The 17,702-nt window shown below is 39.2% G+C and overlaps 2 protein-coding genes across 5 annotated transcripts in view; one reads left to right on the top strand and one right to left on the bottom strand.

Annotated features, from left to right (window-relative positions):
• Positions 1–7,395, top strand: part of FHL2 (four and a half LIM domains 2) — a 52,975-nt gene extending 45,580 nt beyond the window's left edge. For all 4 annotated transcript variants that reach the window (XM_079320623.1, XM_079320625.1, XM_079320624.1 and 1 more), the window contains exons 3-6: positions 1,104–1,278; positions 4,784–4,953; positions 5,590–5,776; positions 6,525–7,395. In XM_079320623.1, the coding sequence (XP_079176749.1) occupies positions 1,104–1,278; positions 4,784–4,953; positions 5,590–5,776; positions 6,525–6,676 (684 nt within the window). In that variant the 3' untranslated portion in view covers positions 6,677–7,395. The remainder of the gene's footprint in view (positions 1–1,103; positions 1,279–4,783; positions 4,954–5,589; positions 5,777–6,524) is intronic.
• Positions 7,396–10,854: 3,459 nt separating this feature from the next.
• LOC306799558 (ashwin) lies at positions 10,855–17,702 on the bottom strand. The gene is made up of 4 exons (XM_079300760.1): positions 17,523–17,702; positions 15,777–15,943; positions 13,145–13,517; positions 10,855–11,017 (listed from the first exon to the last, which is right to left on the bottom strand). The coding sequence occupies exons 1-4, from the start codon at positions 17,652–17,654 to the stop codon at positions 10,961–10,963; spliced, it is 729 nt and encodes a 242-aa protein (XP_079156886.1). The 5' UTR covers positions 17,655–17,702; the 3' UTR covers positions 10,855–10,960.

Raw genomic sequence — 17,702 nt, 5'->3', positions numbered from 1 at the left:
TGTGGTTCCTTTGGGCTACGATTGCACATTTGGAGTTACCTGGGACTGTACTGACTGACATAGTACAGTTTATGCCAGATCAGGTATGAACCCTTTGTGATGCTTCACACAACTGAAAAGTTTTAATTCATTATTCTAACATTTGCTCTTTTTCTTCAGTTACCCTAATTTGTTCAGTGCCTGCAACAAATGCAAAATAGATTTTGAGTTAACCTGAGAATTTTTTCTGCTGAGTTTTTGTACTCCCTATTCATGACAATTCTAGCCTTTCACACTCCCAACCCAAACCAGAGCCTCTATATTTTGGAGTAGGCACCATTTCTTGTAATCATCCAAGCTCTATTCTGTTTGAACTGCTAAGACACTGTTCAAGAGTTACATGAACAGGCCACCTTAATTTAAATTTTAAACAGACAAATCCACCCTTTTAGGTCACAGTTTTGAGAAGGACTGTTTCTTTTAAATAATAAAATGAACCACTGTGAAGAGTATTTTAAGTGCTTTGGCCAGTGCTCTGGACCACTGGATGCAGGTACCAAGTGGTTTTGTATCTTTCAGTACAATCCACATCTGAAATATACATAAACCAAAACATAAGAGTCAGTAAAAATTTGTCATAGTGAAAAAAAAACCAAAGAGATCAAGCTGATTCCTCCCTTGGTGTAAATCTTTCAAAAAAATACCAGAATGCAATTGAGAAAAAATATCTCTGTTCTGGAGTAAATATCTGTGAAATGAACTAGAAATCAGCAATAGTTAAGGCAAATAGGGGAAGTCTATCATATCTAACAGGTTAATAAGTTTTAATCCAACTCAAAAGCAAGGCTTTATTCTCAAAGGAAGTACCTAAGTGAAATTAGCTGCTCCTCTGTCACATACAAAAAGTGTTACCTTGGACTGAAAAAGGGTTGACAGTTGTCATGAGCTGCTCTTGGTTATCACAGCAAAATAATTTTACCTTAGTCAGAACATTTTGTTTTCTTCAAATTAGCCCCAGCTCCAGGCTGGAGTTCAGATTTGGATGTTTGCATTCTCTGAGCTTCCAATTGTGCAAATGTGGAATGTGCATTCATTCCACTGACTGTGGTTTTGGATTTCTACAGGATCTGTCTTACAAGGACCGTCACTGGCATGAAACCTGCTTCTACTGCTTCCAGTGCAAGAATTCATTGGTGGACAAACCTTTTGCTGCAAAAGAGGAATATCTCCTTTGTACTGACTGCTACTCCAATGAATACTCTTCCAAATGCAATGAGTGCAAGAAGACTATTATGCCAGGTTAGGATGTTCACTTTTTGGACTAAATATCAAGACCAAACTCTGCAACACTTGTGAGAAATGTTTGTCCTTGACTATCTCTACTAAGTCATGTTTAGGTGAGAGTGCATTCTAGGCTACTTCCATGACCAGAACATGTAATGTTCATAATGGCTCATGGAAGAACTTTCATTCACGTGAAATTTTTGTCTCATTACTCTAAATATAGCTTTTCTCAAACAGATGAAAAATTAGTATAAGTGCCTCTCAGGTCTTTCTTGAGCACAAAGATATGAAGAAACAGGAAAGAGCTATTTTCTTTTTCAACATGAAACATGAGATTACATAAGAGATTGCTAAAATCTGGTCTTCTCACATCAATACTGTAGCATTCTGTGGTGATTTCAGGGCTTTGAAGTCGAAGTGCTATGAATGCAGAAATAAAATATTAAAGATGATTTGAAGAATCCTCATATACACTCCATAATGATTGCTAGTTACTTTGTCAGCTGGTTCTGACATTGGTCATCTCAGATAAAAAGAGAAAACCACAACATTTTTCTCCTGGGGTGTAAAAATAAAGGCTTGATGATGAAATAGGACCGCAATATTTAAAAGCAGATGACCCTATCTATTCATGACCAAGTTTAGGCATTTCCTAATACTCCATATGCACCCATTTTACCGACACAGCAATAAAAACTGACATGCTTGGGAATAGTCAGTGCTAGTTTTAAAGCTGGAAATACATGGCAAAGAAAGTCCATTCATATCCCAGAAAGCCAGTTGTATCCTGGGCTGCATCCAAAGCAGTATGGGCAGCAGGTCAAGGGAGGTGATTCTGCCCCATAACTTTGCTCCTGAGAAATCCTACCTGGAGTGCTACATCCAGCTCTGGGAACCCCAACACAAGAAGACCCTGCTGGGGAAGGTCCAGAGGAGTACTGGAGCTTATAAAGACAAGTTGAGAGATTTGGGATTGTTCAGCTTGGAGAAGGATCTGGGGATGCCTGATTGCAGCCTTTCAATACTGAAAGAGGACCTGCAACAAAGATGGGGACTATGTTTTGGCAGGGCCTGCTGCAATAGAATAAAGTGTAATGGTTTTAAAGTAAAAGAGGGTTGGTTTAGATTAGATATAAGGAAAAAGTTTCCTACAATGAGGGAGTAAGGTAAAACACTGGAACAGGTTATCCAGAGAGCTGATGGATTCCCCAAGCTTGGAAAAATTCAAGGTCAGTTTGGATGGAGTTCTGAGCAACCTCATAGAGTTGAAGATGTCCCTGCTTACTGTGAGGGTTTGGACTAGATGATCTCTAAAGGTTCATTTCAACCAAAACTATTCTATGAGTCTATGATTCTATAATTGTATGTGTATATATTTTAATACTGTTCATCGGATTAATCACCATTTCAGTGATTTACTGAATTAATCTCTTTTTTTCTATTATGCCAGCTATGCATTGATATACAGTAATGGAAACTGGGTTCAGTGACACAGAGCCCCTTCTTCTCTTATAATCCAAAAGAGAAGAAATTCATTTTTGTATGCTTTACAACTACCCACTGGTCTCTAGCTGCTTACCGTCTGATAGCTGAGATGTCACCACACTGGAAGAGCAGTACACTCAGCATGTTTTTTCTACTTACACAGAACATTGTGGTAGTTATAGGAGCTATAGGAGTTACAGTGAAAGTATAATTCATTTTGAAAGAGCCAGGAAATGGTTGGATATCCTTTGTGGAGACTGTTAATGCAAACCTTTGCTTTGAGCCACTAAATACAAAATATAGATTTAATGAAGCTTTATCATGACATGCCCATTTAAGTGATTACAAGCTTGGTCTTTCAGTCCTTCTGCAAACTCAGCTCATGCTGACTTCAGTCTAGCAGCTAACAAAAGAGAGGTGTCCCTGCTTTGAGTTTCAGTGACAACAACATCCCAAAGAGAGAAGAGCTGAAAATGTGAAAATAAAATTCTAGACTACTAAAAAAAATCTTTCCACATTTTATTTTTCCAGAATATTATTCTTTCAAGGACTGATTTATTTGCTCCTTGACATGATATAGGAAGTTACCAGCATAGAGAGGGCATAATTTGTAGAAAGTGTCTATTAATAGAATGGAGCAGAAATATTCAAGAATGTAAGCATCAGAAAGAAAGGTAATTAACATTTCACTTACTATTGATGCAAGTCTATTTAAAAAGAAAAAACAAACCACCAAATAAATCCTGAAGTATGCCTCTCAGCAGAATTTAATGAGATCATAAAAGAAGAAAAATATGCAACTAGTAAACAAAGATGAATTAATGCTTGCAAAGGGGAAAAATGGTAAAACTTCACCCTGCAGTAATAGGGGTGGGCAGAATTAGCATCAAAGGTATTAGTGTGGTTTTTCATCATTAGCCAACTCCATCAGCTTGCCAGTCTTCCAAGTATTTGACTTTATGTTTGCTGTCACAGGCCCCAAGAGTGATACAGAACAGGAGGAACATTTGTTTATCCTTCTGGCCAATACCAAATATTCTGGCTCAAACTGGTAGATAGGAAATCATACCTTGTGCAAAGAAATTTATCCATACAATAGGGCATCACCAGTTCTCAGAGTCCAACTGCCATACTGTGGAGTGAATCTGCAAAGAACATTATCTGAACCCTAAATCTTTGTTCTAGAGAAGGACATTTATTTCCTAACTACCATTTTCTGCTTTTCAATAAGGGATTGTTTAAGTTCCACATTTCAACCATATTTTCAATTCAGCTGAAAACAGAGAGAAAGCTTCTTTCTTACTGAAATGTTCAAGAGACAGAAAAAACATTTATGATCGGTGTTGTTGGGCTGGAAACAATTGCAAATTTATAATACAGCTCAATGAGAACAAGAAAAGGCCCCTGAGAAGATATGAAATAATCCATTATCTGAGACAGTGACTATATTGCACTGGGAAAGGAGGAAAGATGCTTGCCAGTAATTGCATGCCCCATCCCCAGCAGAGTTCAAAGCCAGGTTGGATGGGGCTCTGAGAACCTGGTCTAAGGGAAGGTGTCCCTGTTCATGGCAGGGAGTTTAAAACTCAAGGATCTTTAAGGTGTCTTCCAGCCCAAATCATTTTCTGAGTCTGTAATTAGCCAATTACCTTGCTGCTATTTGAAAAGGAAACAAAACATATAAATGAGGTCAATCTTTAATGAGAAATGGACTTTCCTGCACTCAGCACTAGCAGCAGCTCATGTTGGTGTATGTCCAATTTGCTTGAATCTTCCTGTGCATTGGAATTCATTATTTGCCTAACACCACAAAAAGCTGTTCTAGGCTATAGCTATTTTGTTCTTTTCCAGGAAAAGAACCACTTACTCTCCTAAACCCTGAAATGTTACCAAATATCACGCAAAGCTGGTAGGAACATGAAATAGCCTCTAGCTCATAGTTGCAGTGCTTCTTGACAGACAGCCAGACCAACAAGAGCTACAAACTGCTTCTGTCTCACCCAGAAGTTCAGCTGATGCTCTGGTCTCATTGCAGGCACTCGGAAGATGGAATACAAGGGCAACAGCTGGCACGAGACCTGCTTCATCTGCTACCGCTGCCAACAGCCTATTGGGACAAAGAGCTTCATCCCCAAGGACAGCCAAAACTTTTGTGTACCCTGCTATGAAAAGCAGTTTGCCATGCAATGCGTCCAGTGCAAGAAGGTACTTCTCTTATTTTGCATATGTGAAACCTAAGGGATTGGAGTCCATTCCATTTACATCCAATTAGGCAGAATATCACATTTTTGTGTGTGCAAAGATATCAAAAACTAACTGGTTTTAAGAGATTATACAGTTTCTGTTGCACATACTTGTAAGATAAAACTCCCTGAGAAAGTCTGGAGAAGCAGAAAGTAGATACTTCATCTAAAATATGAAATAAAGCAGTCTTTCCCAAAGAAAGTAACAGGGAAGTTGAAGCACATCAGATAATTTCTCCACCATGAAGAAAGGGACAGGTGAAGGAACAGTGATGAGACAAACTAGTACATGAATAAGAAAAGCAACATACAAAGAGTAGCTTGAAAAACAGAGTCTAATTGAGAGTGAGATTTTACAATATATGCAGAATAAAGTACTTTTAGCATGGGGCTTCTTTTTCAAATAAGGAAATCACAATAAAGAACTTGCATGATTTTCTCAAGGTCAACTCTGAGCAAAATTATAATTGTGCTGTTGCTAACCCTTCCTCCCCTCCTCCCACCCACAAAAATATCATCACCCTCCTTTTTCACCAAATCAAAATACAAACCTGCCACTCTTAAGGAAACACTTTCTTGGTTTGTTTTCCTGAACCAGGCCATCACCACAGGAGGTGTTACCTACCGGGAGCAGCCGTGGCACAAGGAGTGTTTCGTGTGCACTGCGTGCAAGAAGCAGCTGTCTGGACAGCGCTTTACCTCCAGGGATGAGTTTGCATACTGCTTGAGCTGCTTCTGCAACCTCTATGCCAAAAAGTGTGCTGGATGCACAAACCCAATCAGTGGTAGGTCTCTTATGGCTGGTGCCTTTACATTTCGTGAAGGCAGTTTTGTGCATTGAGTTGCTACTGAAGGCAAAACTGAAGAAAAAGTCTGACCTGGTACAAGAGATGCCCAAATAAATCTTTTCATGGATTTCCAGATAGTAATTTTTGAGGTTAAGCAGAAGACAATTACTACTAACATACATTTTTCCCTTTTTTTTTTGTTTTCTTTTGTTCAGCTTCAGTACACCTGATGATAACTGCCATGGCCTCAAACTGGAAGGCTTTTTTACTAACCTGCTTCTTTTCCTGAGGCATTCTTCCTTCTGAGTGACAAATCAAGTCATGACACGACAGACTTCTTTTTTAGGTGCATTTTAGGTGCATCTAAATGCACCTCTGCAAAACATAAATTAACATACTCAGGCACCATACAAGTTTCTATAAAAAACCAGAATTCTGTTCAGAGGCAGGTGCTTTGCTTTTCTTCTGCTGTATGTTGCAGGGCCATCCTTTGGAAGTTCATTTCTGCCATTGTCACTAGGGCTAGCAGCCTTGCTCATAAACTTTGTTGAAAGCAACAGAAGTATTTGAGGATGAAAATACTAGTCACTACAGAATAAAAGTGGCAAAATTAGCACAGCAACACAGATTTGTCACAATGGCATTTTTTCACTGCTGTATGTCAGATCTCCATGTCAGTCTGCATGGCCTGATGGCTGACCTGCTATTCTTTTCTTGTAACAGAACGATTTTGCTTTTCAAACAGGACTCGGAGGAACCAAGTACATCTCTTTTGAAGAACGGCAGTGGCATAATGATTGCTTTAACTGTAAGAAGTGCTCCCTTTCATTGGTGGGTCGTGGCTTCCTCACAGAAAGGGATGACATCCTTTGCCCTGAATGTGGAAAGGATATTTAAAGCTCAAACTAAGAGGTGAGGAAGAAGGGAGAAAAGCCGTGCTTGCGATATATAGTTGGAAACACATGGATGTTCAGAGCTAGCTTTGCCACTCTGTGTCTCACTACTATTAACATTTCTTAGCTTTTTTCTTTATACTCTCCAAATCTGGAGGGAAAATAACTTGTAAATCTCTAATAGCAGTGTCAGTGCTTAAGATTTCTACCAATAACAAAAGCTAATGCAAAACCCATGATGTAAAACTATTTGGCTAGTTTTTACATAATATACTTTTTAAAAGTTTTTCTTTCCTAAAAAATATTCCTTTTACAAGCAAGTGATACAGTTCAAGGATTAAAATGGCTACACACCATACATTCATAGGTGGATATTCAGGGTGAAGCCTTCAGCCCACTGAAATCAATGGCAAAGGCCATTCAGTTCCAATAAGGCTGATGTAACCCCAATGTTCTTGAGTTATGTGACTAGTGTGTGCTGTCAATTCTGTGGAAAGACTGCAAAAGTAGAGTGTATTTCATGTACATGGATTTGTGACATGCCATAAAGAGATAATGATGAAACAGTGGAAGTTGGAGTGCTTCATGACAGGTACATATTTTATCGCATGTCTAGCTGATCATTGTGTGAGGTACAAGTTCTGATCAACAGTGTCAGTATTACAGTTAGTTGACATTACACTGCACATTGCATTTTTCAAAATAAAATTGTTTAAAACAAAACTGTGATTGTGGCTTAATTGTATTTACATAATATTTACAAAAAATGCTTTCACATTCCGAAGAAACACAATGCATGCAAACACAAACCTTTTTGCACCATATTTTTGGGGGTGTGAAGTTTAGACAATTCTCAGAAGAGCCCTCCTGTACAACTTAGTCTTTTACTAATTGAAGTCAGTGGGGAAACTATCAGCAAAAATGAACAAGTGTGTGAAAACACACACTGAACTGACTGCAGCTGATAAAAATGTGTTCACAGGCTCTAAACTCAAGCCCAAAATAATTTTCTTCTCAGCAAGCAAGAAGGTCAAGACAATCCAAAGCATCTATCTATCTTTGTGAAAGTTAGAAGTTTAACTTCTACAGTAGGGCATGCTGTAATTTTGTTCTCTATTGGGATACATAATACCCTTTGTTGCAGCATAATTTCTGCTACATGTTTGCTACAGCAGCAACTGTCAGCAACAGCATTTTGGCAGCACAGAAACATCAAAAGGAAACAATACAAAGGAAGATAAACCTTTTCCCAAAGCAAAATGCAAGAAATATGGTCATGTTATGTAATGTACAATCCCAGTACACCTTCCAGATGGAATTCATTTGTGTTCAGAAAAAGGAGGAAAGAAATATGTCATACCTCCAACAGGAATCTTCAGATGTGAAATTAAGATTTAGGAACATACTTTCTCTGTGTGCTACAGGGTAGGGAGAGTTTGTTCCCAGTTTCTCCCACCACTCTTAAGTTTGTCTCTTTGTACCAAGTACAAAGTGCTCACAGGTCATTCAGCTCTCATTAATTTCTACAATCTAAATGGATGTATCAGATCAGATTTATTTTCTTGCACACCATTTGAAGAACTTTGCCTGCTGACATTTTTGAAGCACATACTGTGCTAATCAGAACTTAGTGAATGACTAGATTCTATCCCTCGGTGATTTCATTCTATGATGAAAGCTGTAGCAAATAGCCATAAAAATCCCTCTTTATCCACACCTCCAAAAGGAGGGCACACACTTCACTCTCTCCTCGGGGGCCTGCCTATCCCCCCGGGGACCTTGCAGCTCTGCTCTAGAGTTTTGCCCAGAGAAGAGCTAAAGGGGTGGTGTCCCTGTACTTGGCACTGATGAGAAGTCACATCTTGAGTCATGTGCTCAGTTTTAGGCCCCTCACTATAAGCAGGACAGAGGTGCTGGAGTGCATCCAGAGAAGGGCAATGGAGCTGGTGAAGGGGCTGAAGTTGGGAGTTGCTTAGCCTGGAGAAAAGAAGGCTGGGCTGAGACCTTACTGCTCTCTACAACTGCCTGAAAGGAGATGACAGCAGGGTGGGGCTTGGTGTCTTCTCTTTTGTGATAAGACAGGGGAAACAGACTCAGATTTTGACAAGGGAAGTTTAGGCCAGGTATTAGGAACATTTTCTTGACTGGTAGAAATCACTTGGCTGTGGTAAAGCCATGGAACAGGATCCCAGGGAATGGTAGTCACCCAGCATCCCTGGAAGTGTTCAAAAAACATGCAGACACAGCTCTTGGTGATACAACTTAGTGTGCACGTGGAATTCAGTTGAAGCTTGGACTTGATGATCTTGGAAGTCTTTCCCAACTTTGATGATTCCAAGAAAGCAGTAGGAGCAGCACAGCTTGCACCTTGCCTCCCAAGTGCTACAAAAGATGGCAAAATGGCCCCAGTTTTGGGGAAAGGTAGGTGAAACATGACAAGGCTGGAAAGCATCCCAGCCTGGGAACAAGACTGCTACCATGCAAGAGCAGCATCATGCTATATTCCACTGTAATTCTGCATATCCATCCCTAACCTATACCAACACACGCAAGCTCCTAGCCACTGGAACTGCACAAAATAAATCCCAGACTCCAGACCACTGACAAGTTGCCAGCCACAAAACAGAATTCCCATCAGACTGTTACACAGTGCAAAAAGCAGCACTTCAGGAGATACTAACTGCTGCTACAGCTGCAAAGCAGCTACTGACCTTTTACCCTTTAAGTGCTGATCACTTCAAGTCCACCAAAATATAACTGTATAAAATGAACAAGCTTAACTGCATCACAAAAACAAGGCAGCACTGTTTTGTTTATTTTTAATTTAATTTACTTAAATAGGATAAGGCTACTTAAAAGACAAGTCTTTACATACAAAATGTACATTATGTTAAAGTTCGCTGTACTCAAGTACAAAAACTGCACAAGTGTTTAGTAAAAGGGAAAGGTCACACCATTTCAAAACACACATTCTTACCATTTTACAGCATTCGAGAAGTGCCTTTTACATCATAACAGTGAATGGAGAACTTCTGTAAAGAATTAAGCTACAGTTTTTGGTTTCAATATAAACCAGTGAATTAAAATGTAAACAAGCTTTCAGATCACTAGAGAGCTTCTTTTCCTGGGTTAACTAAGTGGATTCAAAAGTTGATTCTTTTTTTGTTTTACCAAGTCCAGGAGCAGTTATTATTAACCATCCATATCTAAAACAGATCTAAACTGGCTTCACCCTGAGCCAATGAGTTTTAATTAAAATATCTCCATCAACCTAACTGGATTTTTGCCCTGTGAGGTACTACCAATAATCCAAATGAAACACCAAATTTCACAGAAAACCAAAATCCATCTTAAATGATCAAAGGAAGGAAAAACAGGTTTGTGGTGTTTTTTCTAGAGTGACATGTGTTAATGCTCTCAAGGTACTTCTGTCTTCCTATCCATGTCCCTCTCCAACCATCTGTAAGCTGAGAAAGCACTGGTCTGCATTCCACTGGTTTTCCCCATATTTTATAAGCATGATTGTAACCAGGAAAACAATCAAATTTGCTACATTGGCACATTTTTACACTTATGCATGTATAAAATATGCCTGTGTACTTCAGAGAACATGGCACTAATCCATTCACTACTTCCTCTCGAAGTTTCGTATCAAACAGGCTAATCACATATTTCCATCTGTGCATTCCTTGTTTAATATATCAAGAGAAACTTCAATTTGAAGTAATGCTGTCGAAATAGTTCATCTCTTATTACCAACCTAACTTGCACTGCAAATTCTACATTCCTGTGCAACAAAAAGAAAAACAAAATCTGTAGACTGTCTTATCAGCAGAATGGTCAGTTTTCTCACCTAAATTGATTGCCTTTTTAAAGCCATGAAGGCTCTAGGCATCACTCTAAATTTCAATAGCTATTTTAACTATTTAACCAGACATGGAATAAAATTGAATCTTAGTGAAACAATGTGTGAATCACAGTGACATGGAGGAGATGAACTATAGTAATCTTGAAAACTAAGAGTGGGGGGTTTAGTATAGTGTAGTATCACCACCTTTCAAAGAAGTAATTAATTACTTGGTGTACAAGAGTGGATACTTTTAAGGTGACTGGTGATAGTGACTCCAGCTTTATGAGAGGGAGCTGTTAAACTTATTAAAACTTCACAGCAATCTGAATCTCTGTAAGTCTGTAAATTTCAAAATAATTTTATTTAAAGTGTTTAAATATGACCTATCTATTTGAAAATATGGAAGTAATATTTATGTTTCAAGCACCATTAACTACTTCATGGCCATGTAACATGCTGGATTTTCTTCTTTGCTTCCGAAGGCTTTAGGTCATTCTGGAATATAAGAAAATAAATAATTACTCTTAGAGATACTGTGCAAACAAGAGCCAGTCATTAATCTGACATATTTCAATCTGGTACAGTATTCAGCTACAGGCTACTATAATAGCTTTCTATTGCCATCTTGTGGAGAAAGCTAAATATCACAGAACTTCTCTGGTAAAAATAAAAATACAGCAAAAGAATTTAACTACCTGCAAATCATGCATATGTTTTGGTTTTCAGCAACCTACAATTAAACATTCAAAGATTTCTTTCAGTTCTGCAGCTCAGAAACAGGTTGGAATTTCAAAACATACTTCTGAAGTTATTTCAGGTTGTCTTCTTAAAATACTTGTTGAAATGGAATTGTATAAGGAAAAATCCACAAATACACAACTAGGAAGCCAATTTACATTTATCAAACAGTAAAAATGTTAAAAAAGGAAGAAGAAAATTTTGTCTTCCTTTGTAATGACCTGGATAAAAAGAAGAGAAATAATTGCCAAAGCCTCAAAAGAGCTCATCTTTCAAGATGTAAAGATCAAGAAAGCCCAAAGCAAAGTATGGCAGATGAAGTGCTGAAATAATTCCTTTCCACCATCTAAAATAATAATTAAAAAATTATGAGAAATTAGAGCTTTAATAGCTCACATAAGCAGAGTAAAGACAGGAATATGAGTTTCCAAGAACATACTGCAACACACTGGTTCAGGGAGCACAAGAGATCTCTCTTCTCTTTAAAAGATTTTCAGAGTTAGTTTATTTACAGGAATCCTGTGGACTGCAACCACTGAAAGGTTTAAGGGAATTAGATAAAAAGCTAATAGGGATAGTTCTGTGCTATTCATTAAATTTTTCTTGAAACTCAAGGAACAGTCACTTGCTTGGAGACATAATTGTCTTTATTGTCATTACACTAAAAATAGACCAGGCTTTACAGCCATCTTCCAAGTACACTGATTCTTCCTGACAGCATCACTTGCTATTTCTTCTTTAATTTCAGATGGTAGAGTAACATCCATAGAACACACTTGCCTCTCTTCACATGTCTGACCAGCATCAACCAAGGCATGACTGAGCTTACAGGTATTAACTGGAAAACCTGAACTGTGGCTAACATAGAAAGTCAAATGTCAGAGGTCATAGCTTCTGAGTGTGTTGTACAGTGGCACTTAAAAATGTCATCATTGTGTCTACAGAACATTTAAATTAAACACAAAGAAGCTGTGAGGTGTATACTAGACAAGTTCCAAAATCTCTGTAGGTTCAGATCTGACCAATACTTGGAAGAGTTCTATATACTGAAAGAATTTAGTTATACTGGTTGTAGGAACACCTCTCAAGCATCAATTTCATTCAAAGCCTTTCTTCTTTTAAAAGCTGCTAAAGCTATCCTTCAAAACAGCCATGTGTTTTGGTACTCATGTTTAACAAAAGTCTGATGGAATGCACCAATCCATGCAGCAGAATATCACCTACATTCTTTTAAGGAGTTTTAAAAATACATTAATATTTTATTAATTAATATTAATACTGTATTAATATTTTATTGCTTGTCATGAGGCAATATTGAGAAAACAAAGTTCAGTGTCATGCCTTGGGAAAATTCTAATCAATGTAACTAAACACTGTATATCTAAAGCTCCCCCTGCAGCTCAAATGAGAACAGATATTTCTTCCTTCAAGCCCAGATTAATTCCATATTCCATATTGCAGTGGAAATGTGAAAACTGCTTGATTTGTATAATGAAGGAATACAACACAAGTGTTAAGACCTATCTCCATATTGTGCCATGCTTTTAAGAGATGGCCCAATTGTTCCTTGCTCACTGACAAGCCCTGTAATCACACCATGCCAAAACTAACCACTGTTCTTTGTCCCCATCTGGCAGCTACACTCAGCACTGTTACCTACACAGAAGCTTCCTACTGACAAGTACAAATTTCTTTCATTATGACATTTCCCAAACTCGCTACTCTTCTATCCGTTTCTAAATACTCTACTGTAATTACTCCAAAATAAAATCATCCTGGAAACTCTTGCAAGGCTCTAACTTCGGCTCCTGCAAATCTCAATTTAATAAAAACAAATAAAGAAACAAACAAAAAGCTGCAAAACAAGATATTGCACAAACATACCGGCAAATCAGATTCTTCTCTTGGAACAGACCTCTTTAACTTCACAACAGTAGTTCCTGCTATTGGAGACAAAGGGTAAACCTTCAGACCAGTCAACACACTGCTGTCAGTCTTTGAAATATTGTTCTGCTGAGCCTCATTATTCTTTATTCCCAGCTTAGCGTCCTCTGACAAACTGGAGGCTGAGATGTACGTTGAGGCATTGGAAGGAACTGATAATCTTCTAACTGTGTTGGTGGTGCTTCCAGCTGGAGGAGGCTTCAGGCGATCGGCAGCTCCGTTCTCCGTCTTCTTCACCTTGATGCTTGTGCTTGTGGAATTGCCATCAAATACAATTAATGGCCTTTTCCTTAAACCTTCAGCTGCTGTGACACTGAAAATACAAATCATAAAATTCTCAGAAACGCAGGTTAGATGATCAAAAAACAGCATATCCATGACATGAGGAGTGAAAATTAGTTTTATCCTACCTAAATATATATCCCAAAAATATTAATAGTAAGCTCTGAGGTGCTCCAAACTTAAATAAAAATAAATATATACACTTATATATACTTCAATAAAAATAACAAGCAATAAAAGTCACTTTCAAAATATAAAGGTGCAGAGGGCTGTGTGAGGACCAGTGTTACCCAGCAAGAGTTGTGTGAGGAACTGTCTAAGCAGACAATTACAGCTGTATAACCAAAGGCACTGTGCTTCTGCACTGTAGCTATTCTACAGAGACAAATGTTAAGCATTTCAAAAGATGAGCATTTAAGAAAGGGTGTGTTGCCTTACCTGCAGGAATGCCCTCTCATATTCTGATATTTCTAAATGTCCCTGTTTCCACTCTTATTCAAAATCATAATGCTAAGTCCAAAAGATTGCTAGTTAAGGAATAAAAACACTATGCAAAAAAACACACCTTTTTAAAATAAGTTTTCTTTGAACAGGAACCCTATGCAGATTTAATGACATTTTTTTAATAGTTTGTGCCTTTAAGCCTATGTGTAGTCAGAGCAGGACAGTTTAGTAACCACTGATTCATGAAAAGGAATACTATTAAGCTGATATCAAACAGTATTATCAGAAACATCTTGACTGAGGAAAAAAAAGTAACCCACGCTATATGAATTCAGTTTTAAAAATGCAATGCTCAAGAATGACAGTGTTTGGAAAGTGCAAATTACCAATTAAAAACTCAAATCACCATTAAGAAAGATAATATTCCTGTTTAAAAACTTCAGTTTTCAGTTTTGATGGAAAGCTTTTTTGCACCTATTTTATCACGCTAACATTTTCCTACCCAAACACTAACCTCACGCTTCCATCCTCAAGTCTGCAGATAAACAAACTGAGGTACTATAACCTCTTATGCACAGGGAAAATAAACCTGACAAAAGACAGCTCAGTGTTTTGGCCACTGCTATAATTTAAAAAAACACCTAAAAGACTCCCAAATCACTTGACAGAATTTGTTTAGCTCTTCAGTTAGAAACTTTGGTAAAGCTAAGAAACTCAAGACATCAACAAGATGTTATATTGAAAAAGTACAGGAATTTCTATCCACCTTTCTTTAGAATTTACTGCTGAACACATCAGAACACTACTCATGCATATCATATGTCACTTGGGCAGGGGGAAGGTTAACTGAAGAGATTCAGTAAAACAAACTTTTGAAGAACATTTTGATTTCTGAGCAAACACAAACAGAAAAAAAAATTTAAATGAAGCAGAATATTTCTTTCAGAAAGCAAACATTAGTTTTGAAACACACAAAATTGCTGCAGCATGTACCCCTCACTCTAGATAGAGTAGACCACCCCTGTGCAGGAGCAATAGTTAAAAATGCTTTTAGTACTTTCCTTAAACACTGCAAACACGATTATTTAGTAGCAATTATACAGTGAAACAAAAAATATTTCCTTTCTCCTCATAATAAAGTACCTTGAAATCTGCCAATAACTCATTATCAATACATGCTGGGGGATGAAAGAACAATACTAATCCCCTGGATCAATACAGACTGGGGGTGAAGGGATTGAGAGTAGCCCTGCAGAGATGGATTTGGTGATACTGGTGGATGAGGCTGGAGACAGGCCAGCCACATGTGCTTGCAGCCCAGTAAGCCAAATATGTCCAAAGCAGTGTGGCAAGCAGGTCAAGGGAAGTGATTATGCACCCCCTACTCTGCTCTGGTGAGACCCCACACAGAATGCTGCATCCAGATCTGGAGCCTCTGGAGAAAGGACATGGAGCAGCTCCAGAGGAGGGTCATGAAAATGATCATAAGGAAACACTTGAGAGAATGGAGGCTGCTCATCCTGGAGAAGAGATGGCTCCAAGAAGACCCTACTGCAGCCCTTCAGTACTTAAAGGGGATATAAAAGAAAGATGGTTCTGTAAAAAGAAGCACTATAAGCTAGATAGCATTAATAACATTTAGATGAGAAAAGAAAAAAAATCTTCCCCTTTTTTTCTATTTTTGTAGTAGTGGAATCCAGCACTTCTGGCACAGGCAAGCCAGCGCAGCATTCTCTGTAAACTGTAACAATATCCAAAAGCTGTACAAGCTGCATTAATCAGGGGAAGATTAAACTAAATCCATTGTCCTAAATTGTACAAGTCTGGCCCAATAAAGCCAAATTACCTTTTAGTCTCACTTTTCAAGTCATTTTGCTGCCTTTTCTTTTCCATCATTTTTCCCCATCTACTTTTTGGCAAGTCACGCTGAGGCAGGGGAATGGCATGTTGAATATAGAGATCAGTGAGCCCATCTTTGTCCATCTTTGCATCATTTTCAACTAATATATTTTTCTGTGGGGAACAGAAAAAGAGTTGTTAATTTTATGACAAATTCAATGCTCAACCATCTGAGTGGTATAATTTCTTATTTCAAAATCCACAGTAAAGTGTTTTATTTAGTCAGGGTTCCAGAAGCAGAGGTGTGGCTGGGGTTTGGAGAGACCATGAACAGCTCAGTGCCAACAACAGCCTGGTCTCCTACCTTCCTATTGCCAACTTCCTTCATTTTCTGTATGGATTACACTCAGCTCATGTCATCAGTGAGGCAATGGGAAACATGGGATGTTTCAGACAGTGCATAGTGGTTTCCTTTTCCACCACCTGCAAGTGCAGTTCTTCACGTGTTTCCTCATGTGCCACTTTCTGTGTGTCCATTGAAGTCTCCTGACCCCGAGTATCTGCTGCCTTTTTTAGTGTATTTGTGCACAGGTGCCATGAACAACTCTGCTTCATATTCTGGGGTGTGATGGGCTGCATTCTTTGACAGTGTGAGAGATGCACGGATCCAGCTGTGACCAGCACTGGGCAGTTATTCACCTTTGCCCACACAGGCCAATCCTGCAGCCCCTCTCTACCCAAAATACTGCAAGTTTTCCCAAGGAAAAGAGCAGCCAAAAAAGGGAAAAGTTATGATAGATATATTGTTGATGGATTTATGTTTTCATGCACTCTTAAACACACTTCCCTGGGCAGGGGGGTTGGACAAGATGATCTCCGGAAGTCCCTTCCAACCGTAACTATTCTGAGATTCTAAGAACCACCAGTTGGAACACCAGTTTTCTTTCTAGTTGTGTATCAGGTTGTGAACATTTCTTGGTACCTCATGCCAAATATATGGGATGAGAAAAAACTCCACTAACATCCTACAAATCGAGGTCACTGAGAGCAGCTCAAGCCTCTGCCACTACCAGTTCTGGCTGCACTTCACGACTTCTGATATTAGCTGAAAACTGTACATATAGGCTACAGAAACAAAAGCATATGAAAAACCTTTGAGTTTATGCAAAACCCTGAAACTTTGATTACTATTGTTTCGTGCACCTGAAATTTTCAGCCACGGCAGTAACTAGTATTTCAAACAACATCAACTAAAGCTTTGTATGGTCTTAAACTGTCTTTCAAAGTCAATTACTTTTCAATTATCAAGTATCAATATTTACGCATTAAAGCAGTAGCTTGACTGACTGCATAGGCTGCATTCCTTTAACTCACAGAATCACAGAACTATTAGGGTTGGAAGGGACCTCCAGAGATGATCTAGTCCAACCGACCTGCCGAGGCAGGGTCACCTAGAGCAGGATACGCTGGCTATGGACGTGGCAATTTTAACAGTGTAACGCTCATCCTTCCACAGCCAGTTTCACTGTATGCTGACACTGTCTCGATTTGGGCAAACTCCTCTTTAGCAGCCTCGGTGTTCAAACACGGCCCTTTTGCAAACTTTGAGACATCTCCCGCGCCAGATCCTCCTCTCCGCAGGTTCGTGGTGTCCAGAGCACCGACTCGGTGCCTGCTCTTCCCGGAGCGCCGTGATTCTCCTCGCCCCGCCTCAGGGGCCGCCGCTCCGCCCGGCCCGGCTCCCCGGACGCACCTGCTCCAGGGTGAGCCGCAGGAATTCCTCCGAGAGCAGCTCCGGGTGCAGCAGCAGCAGCTCGGACTCCGAGCGCCCAGAGCCCCGCTCCTCCTCGCAGCCGCCCGCCGCCGCTCTTCCCCGCGCCGCCATCTTCCTCCCCCGGCGGCCCCTTCCCGGACTCCCACAAACCCGCGCGCG

The sequence above is a fragment of the Erithacus rubecula genome (assembly GCF_903797595.1).
Source record: "Erithacus rubecula genome assembly, chromosome: 1".
Taxonomy (NCBI): domain Eukaryota; kingdom Metazoa; phylum Chordata; class Aves; order Passeriformes; family Muscicapidae; genus Erithacus; species Erithacus rubecula.
Note: the sequence above shows the minus strand (reverse complement) of the source record. Positions and strands in the feature narration are given on the sequence as shown.